At 36.5% G+C, this 23409-nt stretch overlaps 1 protein-coding gene across 1 annotated transcript; it reads right to left on the reverse strand.

Annotated features, from left to right (window-relative positions):
• Nucleotides 1-218: 218 nt before the first annotated feature.
• LOC108456015 (exocyst complex component EXO70B1-like) lies at nucleotides 219-2692 on the reverse strand. The gene has a single exon (XM_017754607.2). The coding sequence runs from the start codon at nucleotides 2430-2432 to the stop codon at nucleotides 519-521; it is 1914 nt and encodes a 637-aa protein (XP_017610096.1). The 5' UTR covers nucleotides 2433-2692; the 3' UTR covers nucleotides 219-518.
• Between the last annotated feature and the right edge of the window lie 20717 nt (nucleotides 2693-23409).

Below are 23409 nucleotides of genomic sequence, written 5' to 3' on the forward strand. Positions count from 1 at the left end.
GTTAAATTTAGGTAAAATTTTATATTCAATTTTGAGTCAGGTCGAACCAAACCTAATTAAGAGTTGTAAATTTTTTATTAAACCGGAACCATGACACCTCTAATTCTACCTTTAACCCTCCTCGTGGAATGTAAATTAATCTTAAATTTCAATATAGACCCCCTTAGTTAAAAAAAGCAAAAACTATAATTTCTGACCAAAAAAAAAAATCTCGAAGGTTACAATCAGAATCTTGTCCTTCATACAATACTAAAAAAGAAGAGGAAAAATAAAAAAGAAAAAGAAAAATATTGCAAGAACAAATCAAAAGTAGATTACAAGAATAAAATTTAGAAGGTCTTATGCCTTCTAAACGAAGCAGTCTAATTGAAACGATCAAAGCAGCTTGCTTGAGCCATCTGAAAAAAAAGAACGAAAAGGAAAAGAAAGAAAAACTACAAAATCCCTCGCCATCTTAGCTTTCTTTTTCTTCATACAAAAAGAGGTTGGATTTTCTTTACTTTTTTTTGGTTCCTTAATTATGGTTTCTTCCTTGACATGGAACCAGAGTTTCCATCAAACAAATCATCAATGAAAGTCTCAATGTCTTCAGGCTGGAACTTTATGTACTTCTCTGTTTGTCTTCCAGGATCCAAGTAGCCAGAGAACCTTGCCAAGAATGATCTGTATGCTGGTATCACTATTGCTGATATGGAAACCCTTAGCTCTGATTGCAGCTGCTTATCATTCACCACCCACAAGCTTTGAGTCCTATGGATATCATCGAACATGGCGTTAAAGCTCTTGAACCTCTCTTTCAGCACTGGTTTCACCACCTTCCCGTTCACATTCAATCCTTCCACGTTCAAACAACCCAATAGCTTCATCCACGTCTCCCGCTTGTAAGTCTGGTGGTAGTTCCTTAGATCAGACGATGTCTTGCGGCACCACGTGTCCTTCATTGCCTGATGGATCTCTGCTGAGCTTTTGATCTTCTGCAACATGTAACGCCCATTGTTCATCATGAAGATGCAACTCAAGGCTATGTCCTTGTAAAGCTTGGACTTTGCCTCTAGAGCCGAATCCAACAAATCCAAGATTCTCAACACTTGCCCCACGAATGGGGACTGATTTTCGTCATCGTATTTGTTTTTTTCTGAGTCCCCGTCGTAGCTCCGGGGCTTGTTCGTTGAATTAGCTCTTTCGATCTTGGAATGGTCCTTGAATACTTTCTCTATCGTCTCCTTGTACTCATCACATGCATACTTGAGGTAATTCATGGTGTAGCGAGTCAAAGGATGAACAGCCCCTCCAGGAACTGGGGTTTTCCCTGTATCGGATTTTATTGCATTCTCAAGGTCACAAAAGATGAAAATCGCCATTTCACCTATCCGGCAACGTGTCGTGGTCATTTCATTCCGGAGTTCTTCAGCCCATTTAGGCAACACGCCGTCGAGGGAGGAAAGATTGTCGCGCAACGTGTCGTATATGTCGAGGAACTTGAAGAGTTTCTCCGTTGAACGCTTGATGGTGGCGACCGCTTCAACAAAATTGAGAAGCTGGAGAAACACACCGCGTACGATGTTGCTGAAGAGGTTGGTGGATAAGGAAGGGTAACCGGAGAAGACTGTTTCGACCAACCTGCACTCATTAGAGAAGTAGACTTTGGTACATTGTTTGAAGGCCTTGATCCATGGGGGGATGTTTTTTTCCAATGCTTCCCATTGCATTTTCTGAGCCTCATCGATGCTGATCTTCTCATATCCAAGCTTGTTCAAGGTCTCATCAATTATGTTTCTCCTGGTAACCATGTAAGCCTCACAACATTCAGATTCATATCCGCCAAAGATCATCTCCTTGGCGATTTTATTCAACTTGGGTATCACTTGGTAAGAATACCCCGAGAAGTTGGATTCCTCTTTTGATTGATCAAGAGTCGATTGATCTTCGCCGTGTTGATCTGCAACAACCTCCTGTTTCAAGTCAGGTTCCTCAAGGAGAGACCTGAATTCGTCCTCCAAATAACACATGGCTTGTTGTTGAATCTGACCAATGCGGTTGGTTAACGGAGCCTCGACGGAATCCGATAGATGTTTATACAGTCTTGATATCTGGTCCACAACTTTAAGGAAGGATCCATCATCATGAAAAAGCGGCTCATGCTTAGATAATTTCATTTCTACAAGATCTACATACTTGTGGACAAAGTCAGGAATTTCTGGAGCTTCTGCATCATTTTCGAGTTTTGACAAGAAAGTTTCGATATCATCATAAGATTTTTGCAGGGTATGTTTGATCCCAGCGCGTTCTTCTTTTTCTTTGTCATCGATGTCTTGAGATTGAGGTTGTTCGCTCTTGGTTTCTTTCTCGGTTTTCTCCACCTCAGAGCTTTCTTCCTTGTCATCTCCTTTCTTAAAACTCGAAGAAGTTGCAGGCTTGTGATTCTCTTCCATGGCTAGAAAAAAAGGAAACGATAATGAAGGGATGAAGAAGATTAGATGAAGGGAAGGATAAATTTAGTGGATTTCTTTTAGCCTTATTTGTTTTTATTTTTGTTTTTGTTCTTTTCTTCTCTTTTTTCTCTTTCTTTTTTATGTGTGTGTGTGTGTGTGTGTTTTGTGTTTTTATCTGAATATGAAATTGAAATTGAAATGGTCGTGGGTGGCAGTAATGTACGGAAAGGAAGTTGTGGGGTTTGATTGGCAGAGTAGTTTTGATTTGGTTCTTTGCTTGGTTTAATGGTTTTATTATCTGTTTTAGGAGAGTTTGACTTTTTTTTTTTTTTATAAATTATAATAGTAGGGTAAAGTCTGAACAACAAATGTAAATAAGGTAATTTAATTTTAAGAGTGAATATTCTTAACCATTAGACTATCACATGGGGTTTAAGAGAATTAATTCTTTACTATAAATATATAAAATACACACATATATGTATATATATATATATATATATATGTTTTGGCACTCTTTTGGTGCTTCCCACAATCTCTTTCCCCTGCATCCGATTCCCTCTTTGATAGTGATTATATAAAAAAGATTTATGTTAGATGCCTTCTGAATAATTTTATACGGTTAATTAATCAAAAATAATATCATAACAATGGAATTATACAAAGTATGGGGTAAACAATGAAGGTATTTCGTATTGTAGGTAAAATAAGGAGCTACTAAGAATGATGATGTATCTCACGAAGGATGAGATTCGAGTAAAGTATAAGTTATAGAGTTGATGTTTTTTCTTGATCTCGATAGAGGGAATATTAACAAGTAAAGGAAGGTCTAACGGGAGCTCCTTATTGCATGATTATGTATTTGATAGATTCCAATTTAGACTCATATTAAGGTATAGTCTGGATGTGATCTTCCAATTTAGTGAGATAGAAACATCAATGAGATTAGAAATGATATGAATGGCATAGTAGTGACGCTTTTTTCGTGGTGGTATGAAGTGTTCATGTACGAAAGGCATAAGAGATACTTTGGTGTAGGGGTATAATAAATATTTTTTAATTTTTTAAAATAAATTTAAATAATTTAATTTTTGATGATGTATTATTATTTGATTCACCAACAACATATAAAATTACTTTATATAAATATATCAAATTATGATAAATAATATACTATCAATATACCAAATGACTAAATATACAATAAATTATCTATATATAAAAATTGTGAGCGAGTTTGGTGGCTGAAAACACTAAATTGATTAAGCAAACTATATAAAAGCCCCAATCAAAATTTTTACAAGAAGATATGAAGGTATTTAACACTTCTAATCTTTAATAAAAACTAAAAATAACATTCATTTACTAAAAGAACATCCATTAAACATTATTTAATTTTTTTCAAAATATAATTTTATTTTAAAATTTTGTTAGGTGATTTAAAAGGTAATCTAGTAATAAATAAAAATAAAATCAACAAGTATTTAGTGTAGTACTAAGATAGTAAGACACATTACACCTTTTAAAAGAAGAACTAAGGTATGAATGTAACAACTCGATTTAGGGCCTAGTCGGAATAGTGGTCTCGGGACCACAAATCCAGAGTCGAATAAATTATTTTATTATTATTTTTTAGTCATTGCATGTTTATATTAGTGTATGAAAAATTTGGTGAGTTAATTTTGACGTTCGTGAGCTCAATTGAAAAAAAGGACTAAATCGCATAAAATACAAAAGTCCTAAATTGATAGCTAAAAGTGTCAAATAGCTAGGGAATAAAAATTAGGGGTCATTAAAGAGCAATTAGACCCTACTGTGATAGCTTAGCCAGCCATGAGAGATGAAAGTGTGGTAAAGTCAACATTAGGTAATTTTGATGACATAAGGTGTATTATAATAATGCCAAAAAGCCTAGCTATCATTTTCTTTTCTCCATCCTTTCTTTTGACCAAAATTTTTAGCAAAGAAATGGGGTTTTAAGAGCTTGAAATTTTAGCAACTTTAAGCCTCCACAAGTAAGTAATTTTAATGGCTTTTATTGAATATTTTTGTACTTTTAAGACCATTGAAGCATGAGCTTTCAAATGAGGGTACTATTTTGCAAAATGATCAAGAGTGTAAGGTTTTGCCATGAAAGGATTTGTAATGTTTGCTGAGTTTTTATGGAAGAAAATAAGTCTTGGGTGTGTTATGAACAACTTTTGTGAAATGTGTTAGCATGAAAACACCTAAAAGGACTATCTTGCATAAGTTGTAAAATAGATGTTAAATATGTGAAATAGTGAGAATTTGGAGTTGCTATAAGAGTAAAAAGGGTTTGACTAGGCTTAAGATATGAAGAAATTTGATGAAAATTGATTTTTGGGCCTAGGGGTAAAATAATCATTTTGTTAAAGTCTAAGGGCAAAATGGTCATTTTACCAAAGATATGAATTTTTGATTGCTTAATTTTATTTAGTGACTAAATAAGTGCATTTTGCAATTATAGATAAAGAATCACCAAATCCGAACTTAAATCGGGGGAAAGCCAAGCAAATCGATTAAATCGACTAGTCGCCACATTTTGTAATCTGAGGTAAGTTGTATGTAAATAATACAACTACAATGTTAATGTATGTGTTGAATTGTACTTGAATTTAATATAGCATGAATTACTTGATTGTGGAACTGAAAAAACATGATGGTAATAGAGATAGTAGAGTTCCCGTTTGAACCTAGAAAATAAATCAAATATTCATGACATAACATATGGGTTATTGTGAGCTAGTGTAAGACATGTCTGGAACATGCATCGGCCACATTATGAGAGCCAGTGTATGACTATGTCTGGGACATGGCACCGGCATTGAGACGAGTGCTAGTGTAAGACATGTCTGGAACATGCATCGGTCGCGAAACGCAAGTCATTGTAAGATATGTTTGGGACATGCATCGGCTATGAGATGTGTCAGTGTGAGACCATGTCTGGGACATGGTGTAACATCCCGAAATAGGGCCTAGTCAGGATAGTGGTTTCGGGACCAAAAATCCGACATTGAAATATTTATTTTATGATTATTATGAGGTTTATAATATGAGAATATGTATGTGTTAAAGTTTCATGAAGAAATTCTTTGAGTAAGGGGTCCAATTAGGAAATAAGGACCAAATTGAATAAATTTCAAAACTTAGATTCTAGAAGCAATTTGTATGAAATTGCTTTAGATTATAAATTAGAAGGTCTTGGAGAGCAATTTGCCCAATTTCTAAGTTTTTGGACAAAAATGGGCTTGTATGGATGAAATTTTAAAGAAAGGGCTTAAGGGTATTTTGGTCATTTGGCATTTTAATGAAACAAAATGGGAAAAAGAAGGAAAAATTCAGCCATTCTTCTCCCTTGTCCAGCCGAAATTCTCAAACCACCATATCTAGGGTTTTTAACATTTTCAAGCTCAATAGTAAGTGCTCCCAAGCCTCATTTTTAATGTTCTTCGTATTTTTGAAATCTCGGTAGCTTGCTCTCTCTATTTTTACCCATATTTCATGCTGGGGTTCATGACTGGAAATTTACCCATGCATGAGTTACTTGTATTTTGATGGTTTATGGAGGAATATGAAAGTTCAATGTGACAACCCGTTTTAGACCCTAATCGGAATGGTGGTTTCGAAACCACGAAACTGAGTCAGAAAAATAATTAAATATTATTATCTGTGTTCATTATATGTGAATTAGCATATGTGAAGATTTCGTACGAAAATGTGATCGTTTGGGCGTTTAATTAATAAGAAAGGATTAAATTAATTTTTATGTTTTATTATGTGAATTTCCATGTGTGAAAAATAATAATAATAATAATAAATTAAAATAAAAAAAATTGATGCTTTAATTTTGATATTTGGATGTCAAATTATAAAAAGGGACTCAATTAATAAACCATAAAAATGTGATAGGTAAAAGTTGAAGTGGCCAAATTGTATATGGATAGCATCATAGAGGACTTGCATGTCAAATGGACCACTATGATTATAGTGGACAGTAATGATGATGAAAAATTTGGCATTTTGTGTATTGTATATTAGTGAAATAATATTAAATAGTTTTATATTAGAAAACCATGAATTAATAATAGAAAAAGGGTGATAAAAACAAAGTTTCTCATTTTTTTTCTCCCATTTTGCGAAACTAAACAAGAAATGGAAGAAAGAACACCTAAGGCATTCGGCCATCTTGTGTTGGGAATTAAGGTATTATTTCATATGTTTTTCTTTGGATTTTGAGAAATTTAAATTGGTTTTGAAGCTCCTAACATGACCCATGTGTATGATTTTGTGTTTGTGATGCATGAAGCATTCGGTCATGAGCTCAATGGGTTACATTGTGTATGTTTTGATAATTTGTAAGGAGAAATGTTTCTAATTGAGTATGAACAAACTAAATTACCATATGTGGCTCAAATGAGCTTGAATAGTCGGCTAATAAAGTTAGTTGAGTTATAATACTTGCTTAATAATGAAAAGAACATGAGCTTAATGCTCAAATAGCATTCGGCTTTGGACTAAGTTAAATTAGTTAGAAAATGAGTTCCAAGATAGTGAATTATGTGTTAAAAGAGGAATTTAGGTTGTTTATACGTGTTTAGATTGAATACAAGAGGCTATGTTAGCTAATTGAGGGATTCAACCATAGTATTATAGTGAATAATAATTTGAACAAGGGTTTTAATTGTATGATAGGTTTTCGGCTATAGTTGATTGGATAATAAATTGGTGTGGATGCTTTGAATGAGATATGTACAATTATAAGTTAAATTTAAGGTTAAATTTGTCCTTATCATTGCCGAATGAGTTTAATGGCTAAAGAAAATTGTTAAGTGCTTAGTTAATGTGCATTCGGTCATTTAGGATGAGTATACATTTGATAATGTTTTGATGCTTTGAAATGGAATTTAATTATTAAATGAGTTCTAAGCTTGTTGAATTTTGAGATGTGATTGGGAGTAAATTTGACATGAGCATATTTTGCTAATGACATATTGATAAATGTTGAGTTATGATACCATGATATTAACTTAATTATCAAGTTGCCGAATGTGCTTATAAGTAAGTGAAGTTATGTTATAATTGAACTAAGTGTGGCTAGTAAAGCCTATTTAGTTTTCTTGCTATGTTTGACCATAAATATGTCTGAGTGATTCTAATTATAGCTTAACGTTTAGTTAAGCACAATTGATTCTTTAAATTATATAGTTGTATAATCGAATTTGTTTTGGTTGAGTGTTACTTTGTTAAAGGATTTTTATTATTAAGCTTAAAGGCATTCGATCATGAGATGGATTAAGGTGAATAAATGTTTATTTGTTTGTTTGAATTAAGCTCAAGAGAAAAAGGAGCTAAATTCGAAAAGGGGGAAAGCAAAAGTAGTTGATTAATCAATCCGTAATTGTGCAATGACATTGAAGGTAAGTCCTTAAGTAATTAAATTTGATTTGCTGCGCGCTTAAGATTTTATATAATATGGTAAGTAATTATTTGACCTTTACAAGTTTGATTTGCAATAAGTATATTGAATTTAGGCTATAATGCCGAATATGAAATGGATGATTTATGTATATAATGTGGCCGAATGACTATTAAGTAATGATGTGAAAGTGTGTAATATGTGTATACAATTTTATTGTACTTGTTTGTATAAAGTCGAATGTGAATTGAATGGTACATATGTGATGACCGAATAGCTATTATGAAACAAAGTAAAAGAATGGGATATTTGTATAATAGATGAATTGTGACTATTGTTCCTACTTGATAGAGGTTGTGTGTGAAATAATTTTTGAATATGGCATATAGCCGAATGGTTATTAAAAGTGAAACCGGGATAGTGAAAAGATTATGTGTTCTTTGTGTATGATTATTGAACCGAAAGTTAAAGGGTAGGTGTACATTTTGTGCTTATATTCGAATGAAGCAATTGAATTACTAATGTGATATGTTATGTGAAATGTGTTAACATGTGAATAAATATTCAAGACACTGGAAATGTATCCGGGCTAAAGTCCCGTAGGCTTCGTGCTGGAAATGTATCCGGGCTAAATTCCCGTAAGCTTCGTGCTGGAAATGTATCCAGGCTAAAGTCCAGTAGGCTTCGTGCTGGAAATGTATCCGAGCTAAAGTCCCGCAGGCTTCGTGTTGGAAATGTATCCAGGCTAAAGTCCCGCAGGCTTTGTGCTGGTAATATAATTTCGGGTTTTATACCTAGTAGGCCAAGTGCTGATGAATTTGATAAAAGTATACTATTACAAGATCCTACACTAAGATGACAAATTGAAAGTGTATTACATATTAAGTTGGCCAGGTATGTATCATGTACTCGTATGCGATTTTGATTTGAATTAAATTATAAATGTATAAAGTGATGCACTGTGAATAGATGTTATGACTATAAATGTGATCGTGATACATTCGGTAAATGTGTGAAGTTATGTGAAGTGATTCTATGTTTATATTCAAATATAAACACTTGGTCCTTGTGGAAAGGTTTGTGGAAGTATATGATTTTATTTTTAGGTGATTACGATCATGGAAAATTAAATGTGAATATGATATTGTATTTTATTCGTTTCAATTGAACTAAAGTTGATAGTGAAGCATTTTTAATGCCTATGTTATATGAGTTCGATCTTGAATGACATGATATACATGTTTAAATAATTTGAATGTAAGGAATGTGTGAAAGAGCAAATTTGTAATAAATCTGCTTGGGACAGCAACAGTATTGTGATTTTGGAAAATCACCATAAATTGTGGAAATTGAATTAGAAGCTGAATAAATTATGTAATTAAATCTTAATGAGTCTAGTTTCTTATAAAAGAAACCATGTAAGCAAAAGAATTGTAGATAATGAGATATTTGAAGTGGCGTGGGATAGAGTCAAAATGACTTTGAAATCCCCTGTTCTGTTTTTAGAAAATCATTTTAAATTGTACAATGATGATTATAAGATAAAATTTATATTCTTAGACTCCTTAATAAGTCTAGTTTCAAATGAAATAAATGAGAACATATTTTGAATTCTGTACAATGAGAAAACTGATTTATAGTGAAGAATGGTCAGATTAGTCAAACAGTGAAACAGGGGAAAATTTAAGAAAAATCTGGTATTGATTGGTAAAACCAAAAATTATGAAAATTTTAGGGATATAATATATATGAGTCTATTTTAGGGAAAATTAACGGCACATGATTTGGAGTTTTTTGGCTCCAGTAATAAATAATTTAGTGACTGCTGCTCAGAAAGACAGCTTGTAGTGATTATGTGATTATGTTGTGAACATTGAATAAACTTGGTCAGATGTATGTAGTCCATGTGAAAATGAGACGTGATAAATAACAGATAAATATATGCTATATGTGCTTGACATGTGACCTTGTGGTTCCATGAATCAAACATGGAAAAATATGACATGTTTTGGTTGGTATGTAATGGATATGTGCAAGTTTTGTTCATACGAATGAATTGACAGTTATCACACGAATTTAAAATCATAGTCATAAGTTATTTGTAAATATAAATAAGTGAAGCTACTTAATAAGGTTATATGAACTTAAGAGTACTATGAATGTATATGTAATTGAGATTGTTTTTTTCAATTCGGATTAGTGATATGGAATTTCCATAATCATTGAAATGATTTATTTGCTTAAGGCTTACTAAGCTTTCAAAGCTTACTCTGTGTGTTTTTCCTATGTCTATAGGGCTTCAGAGAAGTTGCTTGGGTTGGAAGTCGAGGAGATTTCATCACACTATCGAGTTATCATGTGAGTAGATAAAGTTTGTATATCATTAAGGTTTAAGGCATGCATAGAATAGACTAATAGTGGAAGGATGTTTTGGTTAACGTATTTAAGCCATGCGAATATGGCATCTTTTAGATGTTTAACTTTATAAGTTTGAAATTCGATCTCTGGTTGTGTCTAGCATTTATTTAAATAAATAATCTTTATTTCCAGAGAATGTTCAAAATTTTACTGTTAAGATCTATTTTCTAATTTCTGATAATGCCTTGTCCTATTCCGGCGATAGTTACGGGATAGGGGTGTTACATTCGATATGTGTTAAACATCTTTTCCTAGGTGATTTTCATGAAAAACCCCTAAAAGAACCTTATTGCAAAAGGTGTAAAACGTGTGGTAGAAATGAGAAATAAAGCAAAAATGTGGGCTGCCATAAGAGGGAAAAACATTCGGCTAGGCTTGGGTAAGGTAGAAATTGCATGCATTTCATTATACGAGCCTAGGGACTAAATTGTAAAAATATGAAAGGTTAGGGGCAAAACGGTCATTTGGACTGAGGGCGAAATTAAGACTCAAAAATTATAATGTGAGTGTTAATGACTTATTTTTATTGTTTAGACCCCGAGGAATGAATTTCGGAGGTCGATCGAGGAAAACGAAAGGTTTCGGAATAACCGAAACACGATATCGAGACGAATACCAGGTAAGTTCGAATAACTCCAAGTAAAGTCATTGTATGCTTAATTGCATGATTTATGAATGTATGATAATTGTATTTGATGATGGCATGACAATTTATGAAATGCATTCTTAATAATAACATGTTGGTAATTGTCCCTATTGAGGTTGAAAAGGAAGTTCAATGGATGAACCATGTTTACATATGACTTGAGATTCTGCATGTGTTGCAGAAAGGATTTAACCTAGATGGGTAATCCGTTGATCTCAAAAATAGAAAGGATCTAGCCCGGATGGGTGTTCTTTAAGTGATTGAGCCTCCCAAAAAATATGTGTGCATTGAGGATTTAGCACGGATGGGTAATCCGATTAGGGTCTGAATTTAGCCTAGACTGGTAATTCAGATCCAAACTCATTTAAGGTATTTTTCACTATAAGGGATTTAGCCTGGACTGGTAATCCCGACTTTACCTTATGAGTTTACGATGTGGGATTTAGCCTGGACTGGTAATCCCGCCGTAAGATGTGAGGTTCGCAGGAGTGCTTACATGAGATGACCGCTTTTATGACTAGACGGTAAATGAATAATCTATCGAGATTTTCCAACAAACTCAATGGGGTTAACATGAGATATAAAAATGAAAATGTTGGATGATAAGCTCATCTAAGACAAATTACATGGTACATTATTATTATGACTAGTTGATTGAGTGCATGTGATAGGGAAAGTATTTTATTCTTGTTGGTTCTATTGCTTAATATGGTTGTATGCTAATTAATCGGTAAGTTTACTTTCCAGTTATTCGGGCTTACTAAGCATGTAAATGTTTACCCCTCTTTTTTCCCTGTCTTACAAAGCTTGAGGACTCGTAAAGATTGGAAGACGGTTGGAGAATCAACACACTATCAATTAGTCCAGCTTTGGTATATAGATACTCTTATTTTGTTCAATGGCATGTATAGGGCTTTGGTTCATTTTATGATATGTGTCATTTGAACTGCTCATATGAAGGCTTGTAAAAGTTTACATATCTCATTGTATTTGGCCATGAGAATTGGTTTATTTTGAAGTAGGCTATGACCTACAAATTTATGTATGCTTATGTTTGCATGGGATGGTTTGGCTATAATTGGCAATGAGTTACAAGAATGAGCCAATCTTAAATGTGTAAATGAGGCATGGGAACCCTTAATACAAAAAGGGAATTAACCTAGCATGAATAAAACCGATGATATGAGGTTTACATGCAATGAGGTTTATCAAAATTATATGTAAGTGTGTAATCTGGCTTTATTATGTATTAAGGTAACCCATAAGTGTGATTAGTTGATAGAGGGTGACTAGGGGCTTGGAAAATAGCCTTATAAGGTCCAGACGGGTAGACACATAGACGTGTGTCTAGGCCGTGTGTGACACACAGATCGCCCTCACGGGCGTGTGGTATGGTCGTGCGTCCTCTGCACCTAAAATTTTAAGTTAGTTTCGAGCACGGGATAGACACACGGGCGTGTGTCTTGCCCATGTGCCCCTAAATGCATGCTGACGTCATAAACAAAGAGTTACACGGGCTGAGGGCACGAGCGTATCCCTAGCCACATGGGCGTGTGTAACCACACGGCCCCACCCACACGGGTGTGTGATTCGCTAAAGCAAGAGAATTTATTAAGTTGTCCAAAATTTATTGAATGTTCTCAATTTTGTCCCGGACCGCCCTGATGCATGTTTTAGGCCTCAAAGGCCAATATAAGGGACGTTATGGATGTGTTTGAAAAGTTTTAATTTTGGGAAAAATTTAGTAACCCGGTTTGGTATGTTGGTAAAATTTTAAGTCCGGTAATGCCTCGAACCCTATCCCGGTGTTGGATACGGGAGAGGGGTGTTACACATGGCATTGGCACAGATATGCTAGAGCTTGTGTAAGACCATGTCTAGGACATGGCATCGGCACCTTACCCTATGTTTGAGGCTTAATGAATATCTGATAGTGTTTCAAATGGTTCAATGGTGAAAGTTATGATTTCAAGTTAACGAGGAAAGTATAACTGTGTTGTGAGTGGTACAAGTACCTGTTTGGTATATATAGAATATGAGCCCATTTTATGATATACTATGTGTACTGAATATTGATGAGTAAGTTTTGCTTATGCCCAATTGTATGTTATGAGCTTGTTGATGAATGGTAAAGTTATGTTGTATGTTCATTTATGTGCAACTTACTAAGCTTTATGCTTACTCCCTCTCATTTTCCCTTTTCTTATAGTGTCACCTATCTAGCTCAAGGATCAACGGAAGTCAGAGATATCGATCACACTATCAATCGAAGCATTTGGTATAGTTTGATTTAAATTTTTGAATATGGCATGTATAGGGAACTAGACTTGTGTTTTGTGTCATTATCAATTTGGCCAAATCTGTTGGCTTGGGATAAATCTCTCATTTTGTATTAAGTCTCGAATTATAGCTAATATTCATTTTGATTTATATACAAAGATGTTATCTTCATAGATGAGTAAAATGCACACATGGAATGTTGTTTATTGTGCCTGATTTGGTTGCATGAGATAGCCTTGTATTGGTTTTGGTTGCTAATGTGTAGGTTGTGTAAGTAAAGGTGGCAAAAAGGCTTGGTAAATAGCCTTATATTGTCCATATGGGTAGACACAAGGGCGTGTGTCTCACACACGGCCTGCCCTATGGGCGTGTGGTCCGACTGTGTGTCCCCTGCACGTAAAATTTTCAAGTCAGTATGCATGTTAGTAAACACATGGGCAGAGACACGACCGTATGTCTTAGCCGTGTGAAGGACACGTCCTAGTACACGGGTGTGTGCCTTGGCTGTGTGACATTTTGGAGTTGCTGACGTAAAAAACAGAGTGTCCATGTTTTTGCACACGGGCTGGGACAGAGGCGTGTCATGGTCGTGTGAAGGACACGAGCCAGGGACATGGGCGTGTGCCAGGCCGTGTGAAAACCGCTGTAGGTGTGCATTTAAATTATTTTCGCAGGGGTGGAGGACACGGGCGTGTCCCTGTATTGCTTAAGCCGTGTGAGACACACAGACCATCAACACGACCATGTCGAAATGGCCACATGGGCATGTTACCCTTCCATACGGGCATGTGTCATGTTTCAAAGACAAATTTTCTATAGATGATTTTAAAGGCCCAGGTTGATCCCGAATAGTTTCCAATAGTCGATTTGGGGATTGTAGGCCCATAACAAGAAGTTTAAAGTAGAAATTGAAAAAGTTTTAATTTGAACAGAGTTTTGGCGACTCGAAAATATTTGAAAGCATGAGTTTAGTTAGGTAATGCCTCGTATTTCGTCCCGACGAAGGGTACGGGTGTAGGGTGTTACATTTAGTGGTATCAGATCTATGGTTTAGTTGGTTTTAGGACTGACCTAGCGAGCGTACAGGTCTAGCTAAACATACCATAACCATATATTGATAGTGTGACGACTTCTGATGATTATAAATTGTATTTTTATATAGTAAATGGGTCCTGATAGAGCCACGACAGATGACGTGGAAAGTAACGCGCTGGCTCTCGTTGAAGGGACCGCGCCAGTTGAGAGTGAGCCCGTGACTATGGGCCAAGGTGGAGGGGCTAGAGAAGCCTATCTTCGAATGATGGATGCTTGGTACATGGAGTTCGTTCATGCGAATTCGAACACTTAACCTCCCCCACCTCCTCCAGTCTCTCAGTATGCCCCGATAGCTCCATAAGGCGCGGACATGATTAGGATGGAGAAACCTCTAGTTTATAAGATTCGAAAATAAGGGGCTAAGGAATTTCGGGCTAGTATAGATGATGACCCAGAAAAGGGAAGATTTTGGTTGGAGAATAAGGGTATTCGATGAACTATCGTGCACACCTGAAGAGTGCGTGTAGTGTGCAGTGTCACTCCTACGGGATTCGGCTTGTCATTGGTGGAATACTCTCGTGTCTGTTGCACTAAAAGAGAGGATCAATTTGGAATTTTTCCAAGAAGAATTCCAGAAAAAATATACTAGCCAAAAGTTCATAGATCAAAAGAGGAAAAAATTTCTAGAGCTAAAGCAAGACCAAATGTTGGTGACGGAATATGAATGTGAATTTGTGAGGCTCAGTAAGTATGCACGGGAGTGCGTGTCTACAGAAGCCACTATGTGTAAGAGGTTTGAAGATGGTCTTAATGAAGATATTCGAGTATTTGTTGGCATCCTAGAACTAAAAGAATTTTAATGCTTTTGAGTCGCGAGATTCAAAGAAGAGACAGATGGGAAAGTCACATCAGTCCTCATCTAAGAGATCAAAGGAATTCACTACTCAGTCGAATGCTTTAGTTGGATTTTCGAATAGAAACAAGAACCGAAAGAACACAACTTCTAGAGCCCAGACCACTTCTGTCGCGAGCATCGATAGTGCTAGGCCAAATAGGCCAGAATGTTCGCAATATGGTAGGCGTCACTTTGGCGAGTGCCGGGGGAATGAAAGGGGCTATTTTAAGTGTGGATCATTAAAATATTTCATCCGAGATTGTCTTGAAATGGAAGAGAGAGAGAAAAAGCAAGAAGCAAAGGCAAGTAGTGTTCCTTTGAGGGGTAGATCACAAAAGAATCCTGGAAGCGGGGCTGCTAGAAGAGGTGCGCCAAGAGATACTGCAGTGAGGTTCGAGGGCAGAGCGCCTGCAAGGACTTACACTATTTGTGCCGATGAAGAGGCAGAGCCTCTTGACATGATCACGGGTACCTTTTCTATTCATGAAATATCTGTTGTTGCTTTAATTGACCTGGGGTCTACCCACTCTTATATGTGTATGGAATTGATACCTCATATGAACATGATAGTAGAGTCCACTGAGTTTGTGATAAAAGTGTCTAACCTTTTAGGCAGACATGTACTAGTGGACCAAGTATGTAGAAATCGTCCTTTGACAATTAGAGATCATTGTCTTCCGGCTAACTTGATGTTATTGCCATTTAATGAATTTGATGTAATCCTTGGGATGGATTGGTTGACTTTTCAAAGTGTTGTAGTGGATTGTGGGAGAAAACTTATTGAGTTGAAATGTGAAGATAGAAATGTTCTTCGGGTTGGGCCAGATGAATTGAATAATTTGCCTGTAATAGTATCTTTTTTGACTGTTGAGAAATATCTGAGAAAATGATATGAGGCTTACCTAGCTTTTGTGCTGAATACTCAAGTGTCTGAGTCGAAGATTGAATCGGTACCAGTGGTTTGTGAGTTTATAGATGTATTTCCAGAGGAATTACTCGGATTACCTCTAGTGAAGGAAGTTGAGTTTGGAATCAAGTTGGTCCTCGGTACGGCACCCATCTAGATTGCTCCGTATAGGATGGCTCTTACGGAGTTAAAAGAGTTGAAATTTCAACTACAAGAGTTAGCTGACAACGGCTTTGCGAGACCGAGCTTTTCCCCACAGGGTGCTCCAGTGCTCTTTGTGAAAAAGAAAGATGGGTTGATGAGGTTATGTATCGACTATAGATAGCTCAACAAGGTAACAATAAAGAACAAGTATCCTTTGCCAAGGATCAATGACTTGTTTGATCAGTTGAAGGGAGACATTGTATTTTCCAAGATTGACCTGAGGTCAGGATACTACTAGTTAAGGGTGAAAGAGTAGGATGTACCGAAGACTGCGTTTTAGATAAGATACGGGCATTATGAGTTCCTTGTCATGCCCTTTGGTTTGACTAACGCCCCGGCGGTGTTCATGGATTTAATGAACCACATTTTTCGGCCATATTTGGATAAGTTGTGGTGGTCTTTATTGATGACATATTGATTTACTCACGTGATGAGAATGAGCACGTGAAGCATTTGAGAACTGTGTTACTGACCTTGAGAGACAAGAAATTGTACGCCAAGTATAGTAAGAGTGAATTTTGGCTTAAGGAGGTCAGATTTCTTAGAGACATTGTGTTGGGTGACGGGATTAGAATTGACCCAAGTAAGATCACAGCTATTGTGGAGTGGAGACCGCCAAGGAATGTGACAGAAATTTGAAGCTTTTTAGGTTTGGTCGGATACTATAGACGGTTTGTAAACCGATTCTCCGTGATAGCTACTCCAATGGCAAGGCTGCTGCAAAAGGATGTCAAATTCGAATGGACAAAAAAATGCCAACGGAGTTTTGAGAAATTAAAGACTTTGCTGACCGAAGGCCCAGTGTTAGTGCAACCAAAGTCGGGCAAGGAGTTTGTGATATATAGTGGCACCTCCTTGAATGGTTTGGGGTGCGTGCTTATGCAAGAGGGTAAGGTCATAGCTTACGCTTCGAGACAACTAAAGCCTTATGAGAAAAACTACCCGACGCACGATTTAGAGTTGGCCGCCATCGTGTTCGCACTGAAAATTTGGAGACACCATTTGTATGGAGAGAAATACAGAGTATTCATCGATCACAAGAGTCTTAAGTACTTGATGACTCAAAAGAAGTTAAATTTGTGGCAACGATGATGGTTAGAGCTAATAAAGGATTATGAGTTGATTACCTACTACCATCCGGGAAAGGCGAATGTAGTCATCGACACTCTGAGTTGAAAGTCATTGTTTACCTTGAGAGCTTTGAATACTCAATTGTCTATGTCTAGCGATAGTCCGGTCCTAGCAGAGTTGAGAGCTAGACTGACATTTCTACAAGAGATCTGTGAAGCTCAGAAAGGTGATAATGAGTTACAAGCTAAGATGGCTTAGTGTGAGACAGAAAATAAATTCGAGTTTTGTGTTGGTGTCGATGGGTGTTTGATGTTCAAAGATAGAGTTTGTGTACCCAAGAACAACGAGTTGATCCGGAAGATTTTAGATAAGGTACATAGCGGGTGCTTGTCTATCCACCCAGGTAGTGTGAAAATATATAACGACCTCAAGAAATATATCGGTGGTCGGGGATGAAAAGAGACATTTCAGAGTTCATTTCCAGGTGTCTTGTGTGTTAGCAAGTGAAGGCTGAACACCAAGTACCTTCGGGTATGCTTCAGCCTATCATAGTCCTCGAATGGAAGTGGAATAGGAACACTATGGCTTTTGTGACGGGTTTGCTGGTAACCCCTAAGAAAAGGATGTTGTTTAGGTTGTTGTGGATAGGCTATCAAAATTGGCACATTTTATACCAGTGCGTACCTATTAATCTCTCGAGAAACTGGCCGACTTGTACGTTTTTGAGATTGTGAGGCTACATGGAGTGCCTTTGTTGATTATTTCAAATTGAGACCCGAGATTTACCTCGAGGTTTTGGAAAAAGTTACAAGTGGCATTGAGGACCAAGTTGAGTTTTAGCACAGCATTCCATCTGCAAATCGACGAACAGTCGGAAAGAGTGATTCAAAATTTAGAGGATATGTTGCGGTGTTGTGTTCTCAAGTTTCAGGGAAGCTGGGAAAGATACTTACCATTGGTTGAATTCGCCTACAACAAAAGTTATCAGGCAAGTTTGAAGATGGCGCCTTATGAGGCTTTATATGGGCGAAAGTGTCGAACGCCCTTATGTTGGACTGAGCTCAGAGAGGGTCAAATTCATAGGGCCGATTTAGTCAAAGAGACTGAAGAGAAAGTTAAAGTGATTCATGACTGCTTGAAGGCCGCCTCGGATAGACAGAAATCCTACGCCGATTTGAAACAAAAGGAAATTGAGTTTCAAGTCGGTGATAAGGTATTTTTGAAAGTATCCACGTGGAGGAACGTCCTCAGATTTGGTAGAAGAGGCAAGTTGAGTCCTCATTTCATTGGACCTTATGAGGTTATCGAGAGTGTAGGATCGGTTTCCTATCAATTGGCTTTGCCACTAGAGTTCGAAAAGATTCACGATGTGTTCCATGTATCCATGCTACGCCGCTATAGATCAGACCCTTCGCATGTGATTGCGCCAACAGAGGTTGAGATTTATTCGGACATGAATTGTAGCGAAGACCGGTCAAGATTTTGGCTCGGGAAGTCAAATAGTTAAGGAATAAGAGTATAACACTCGTGAAAGCTTTGTGGCATAGACATGGAGTCGAGGAAGCCACATAGGAACTTGAGGAGACTATGAGAGATCATTACCCGAACTTATTCACTGGTAAGATTTTAGGGGACGAAAATCCCTAAGGGGGAAATATAACAGCTCGATTTAGGGCCTAGTCAGAATAGTGGTATCGGGACCACAAATCCAGAGTTGAATAAATTATTTTATTATTATTTTTAGTCATTGCATGTTTATATTAGTGTATGAAAAATTTGGTGAGTTAATTTTGACGTTCGTGAGCTCAATTGAAAAAAAGGACTAAATCGCATAAAATACAAAAGTCCTAAATTGATAGCTAAAAGTGTCAAATAGCTAGGGAATAAAAATTGGGGGTCATTAAAGAGCAATTAGACCCTATTGTGACAGCTTAGCCAGCCATGAGAGATGAAAGTGTGATAAAGTCAACATTAGGTAATATTGATGACATAAGGTGTATTATAATAATGCCAAAAAGCCTAGCTATCATTTTCTTTTTCTCCATCCTTTCTTTTGACCAAAATTTTTAGCAAAGAAATGGGGGTTTTAAGAGCTTGAAATTTTAGCAACTTTAAGCCTTCACAAGTAAGTAATTTTAATGGCTTTTCTTGAATATTTTTGTACTTTTGAGACCCTTGAAGCATGAGCTTTCAAATGATGGTACTATTTTGCAAAATGATCAAGAGTGTAGGGTTTTGCCATGAAATGGTTTGTAATGTTTGATGAGTTTTTATGGAAGAAAATAAGTTTTGGGTGTGTTATGAACAACTTTTGTGAAAGGTGTTAGCATGAAAACACCTAAAAGGACTATATTGCATAAGTTGTAAAATAGATGTTAAGTATGTGAAATAGTGGGAATTTGGAGTTGCTATAAGAGTAAAAAGGGTATATGAAGAAATTTGATAAAAATCAATTTTCGGGCCTAGGGGTAAAATGGTCATTTTGTCAAAGTCTAAGGGCAAAATGGTCATTTTACCAAAGATATGAATTTTCGATTGCTTATATTTAGTGACTAAATAAGTGCATTTTGCGATTATAGATCAAGAATCACCAAATCCAAACTTAAACCGAGGGAAAGCTAATCAAATCAATTAAATCGACTAGTCGCCACATTTTGTAATCCGAGGTAAGTTGCATGTAAATAATACAACTATAATGTTAATGCATGTGTTGAATTGTACTTGAGTTTAATATAGCATGAATTGCTTGATTTTGGAATTGAGAAAGCATAATGGTAATAGAGATAGTATAGATCCCATTTGAACCTAAGAAATAAATCAGATATTTATGACATAACATATGGGTTATTGTGAGCTAGTGTAAGACATGTATGGGACATGCATCAGCCACATTATGAGAGCTAGTGTAAGACCATGTCTGGGACATGGCATCGACATTGAGACGAGTGCTAGTGTAAGGCATGTTTGGGACATGCATCGGCCCTGAGACGCAAGTCAGTGTAAGACATGTCTAGGACATGCATCGGCTATGAGATGCGTCAATGTAAGACCATGTCTGGGACATAGCATCGACATAGATATGCTAGAGCTTGTGTAAGACCATGTCTGGGACATGGCATCAGCACCTTTCCCCATGTTTGAGGCTTAATGAATATCTGATAGTGTTCCAAATGGTTCAACGGTGAAAGTTATGATTTCAAGTTAACGAGGAAAGTATAACTGTGTTGTGAGTGGTACAGGTACCTATTTTGTATATATAGAATATGAGCCCATTTTATGATATACGATGTGTACTAAATATTGATGAGTAAGTTTTGCTTATGCCCAATTTTATGTTATGAGCTTGTTGATGAATGGTAAAGTTATGTTGTATATTCATTTATGTGCAACTTACTAAGCTTTATGCTTACTCCCTCTCCTTTTCCATTTTCTTATAGTGACGCCTATCTAGCTCAAGGATCAATAGAAGTCAGAGATATCGATCACACTATCAATCGAAGCATTCAGTATAGTTAGATTTATATTTTTGAATATGGCAAGTATAAGGAACTAGACTTGTGTTTTGTGTCATTATCAATTTGGCCAAATGTGTTGGCTTGGGATAAATCTCTCATTTTGTATTAAGCCTCGAATTATGGCTAATATTCATTTTGATTTATATAAAAAGATGTTATCTTCATAGATAAGTAAAATGCACACATGGGATGTTGTTTATTGTTGCTTATTTGGTTGCATGAGATAGCCTTGTATTGGTTTTGGTTGCTAATGTGTAGGTTGTGTAAGTAAGGGTGGCAAAGAGGGTTGGTAAATAGCCTTGTATTGTCCATACAGGTAGACACACGGACGTGTGTCTAGGCCGTGTGTGACATACGGTCTACCCTATGGGCGTGTGGTCCGATCGTGTGTCCCTTGCACATAAAAGTTTCAAGTCAGTATGCATTGTAGTAAACACACGGGCAGAGACACGGCCGTGCGTCTCAGTCGTGTGAAGGACACAGCCTAGTACACGTGCGTGTGCCTTGGCCGTGTGATATTTTGGGGTTACTGACATCAGAAATAGAATGTCCATGTTTTTGCATGCGGGTTGGGACACGGGCGTGTCATGGCCGTCTGAAGGACACGGGCCAAGGACACCGGTGTGTGCCAGGCCTTGTGAAAACCCCTGTAGGTGTGCTTTTAAAATTATTTCCACAGGGGTGGAGAACACGGGCCTATCCCTATATTGCTTAGGCCGTGTGAGACACACGAGCCATCAACATGACCATGTTGAAATGGCCATACGGGCGTGTTGCCCTTCCATACGGGGATGTGCCATGTTTCAAAGACAAATTTTCTCTAGATGGTTTAAGGTCCCGGTTGATCCCAAATAGTTTCCAATAGTCGATTGGGGATTGTAGGCCTATGATAAGAAGTTTAAAGTTGAAATTGAAAAAAGTTTTAATTTGAACGGAGTTTTGGTGACTTGAAAATATTTGAAAGCATGAGTTTAGTTAGGTAATGCCTCGTATTTCATCCCGACAAAGGGTATGGGTGTGGGGTGTTACAATGAGCGTTGGAAATTATGTTATTGAAAGAGGCAATCACAAGATTAGTTTTCATAACCCATAAAATAGACATAGATTATTGAAATTAAGAAATCAATAATTTGAACCTATTCAATTTAGATTCAAATAAACCTGGACTCCAAATTACCCTATAATGATTCAACCCAAAATCAACTCTATCCATTCATAAAATTTAAAGTAATTAATAATATTATCATCAATTAGGTTTTAACTTGATTAGCAATCTTACTTACCCAGTGGCACACTCAGGAAATGATTTAGTTTACCAAACCAAAACTTCAATCACTGCAAACTTTCCCCTTTAACCATTCTCATTTCCAGCATTACAAGTAGCTTTTTAATAATAGTCCTATCTGAACCAAGCAAGATAACTTTAAAAGAAAATTTTTAATAAACTTCTTAAACTGAGAAACATGGAAAGTATGATATACTCTGGACCTTGTTAGTAATTGCAACTTATTAGCCACCTTTTCCATATTGGCTACCACAAGAAATGGTCCAAAGTACTTGGGAATAGGCTTGTAATTAGTTTTCCTATGTACTGTCTGTTGACGATAAGGTTGTAAATTCAAATAAATCATGTCTCTTGTTCGAAACTCTTGATCACTTCTCCTTCTATCAGCCATTGGTTTTATCTTGTCTCTGGCCCTTTACAAATAAAAATTTAACATCTTCATGATAGTCTCCCTTTGTTGTAGATTCCTGTCTACAATTACCACCAATGAACTTCTAGCTAGGTAATGATAATGAATAGGAGGTTCTTGCCCATATAAAGCTTGGTAAAGGATGGTGTGAATAGAAGAATGATATGTGATATTGTATCAAAATTTTGCAAGAAGCAACCAACGATAGCAATCACTAGATCTCTCACCTATCATGCATATCAAATAGGTCTCCAAGCACCTATTAACCATTTTTATTTGCCATTAGTCTCAGGGTTATAAGCAATAGGTAATTTGATTTAAATCCCCAACATCCTGAACAAAATTTTCCAAAATAGACTAACAAATACCTTATCCTTATCTACACGTCCCATACAACATAAACATATTGTACAAGAATTCTTAATCCATATCAAAGTAGTGTATGGGTGCTCTAAATGTTGGGATCTGTAACGCCCCGTACCCGAGACCGTTGCCGGAGTCGAACACGAGGTGTTAACGGACTTAATTCATTTACTTACAGTTCATTTCGAAATTTCAGTGCAAGTCGGCTAAGCGCATCACAGCCATTTTAAAAAATCATATCTCGAGTTCCAAAACTTGGAAACTGATTCCATAAATTTTTGCTGAATCTAGACTCATATATCCATCTACAAATTTTTTTCTAGAATTTTTGGTCGGGCCAATTAGTACAGTTTATTAGTTAAATTCTCCCCTGTTTCAGGGTTTGACTACTCTGACCTTCATGCATTACGACTTAGATATCTCCTGGTACAGAGCTTCAATACTTATATCATTTGTTTCTAATGAAACTAGACTCAAAAAGGAATCTGTAAATATAAAGCATGACTTCTAAT

Source organism: Gossypium arboreum, chromosome 9 (genome assembly GCF_025698485.1).
Source record: "Gossypium arboreum isolate Shixiya-1 chromosome 9, ASM2569848v2, whole genome shotgun sequence".
In the NCBI taxonomy this organism is placed as follows: domain Eukaryota; kingdom Viridiplantae; phylum Streptophyta; class Magnoliopsida; order Malvales; family Malvaceae; genus Gossypium; species Gossypium arboreum.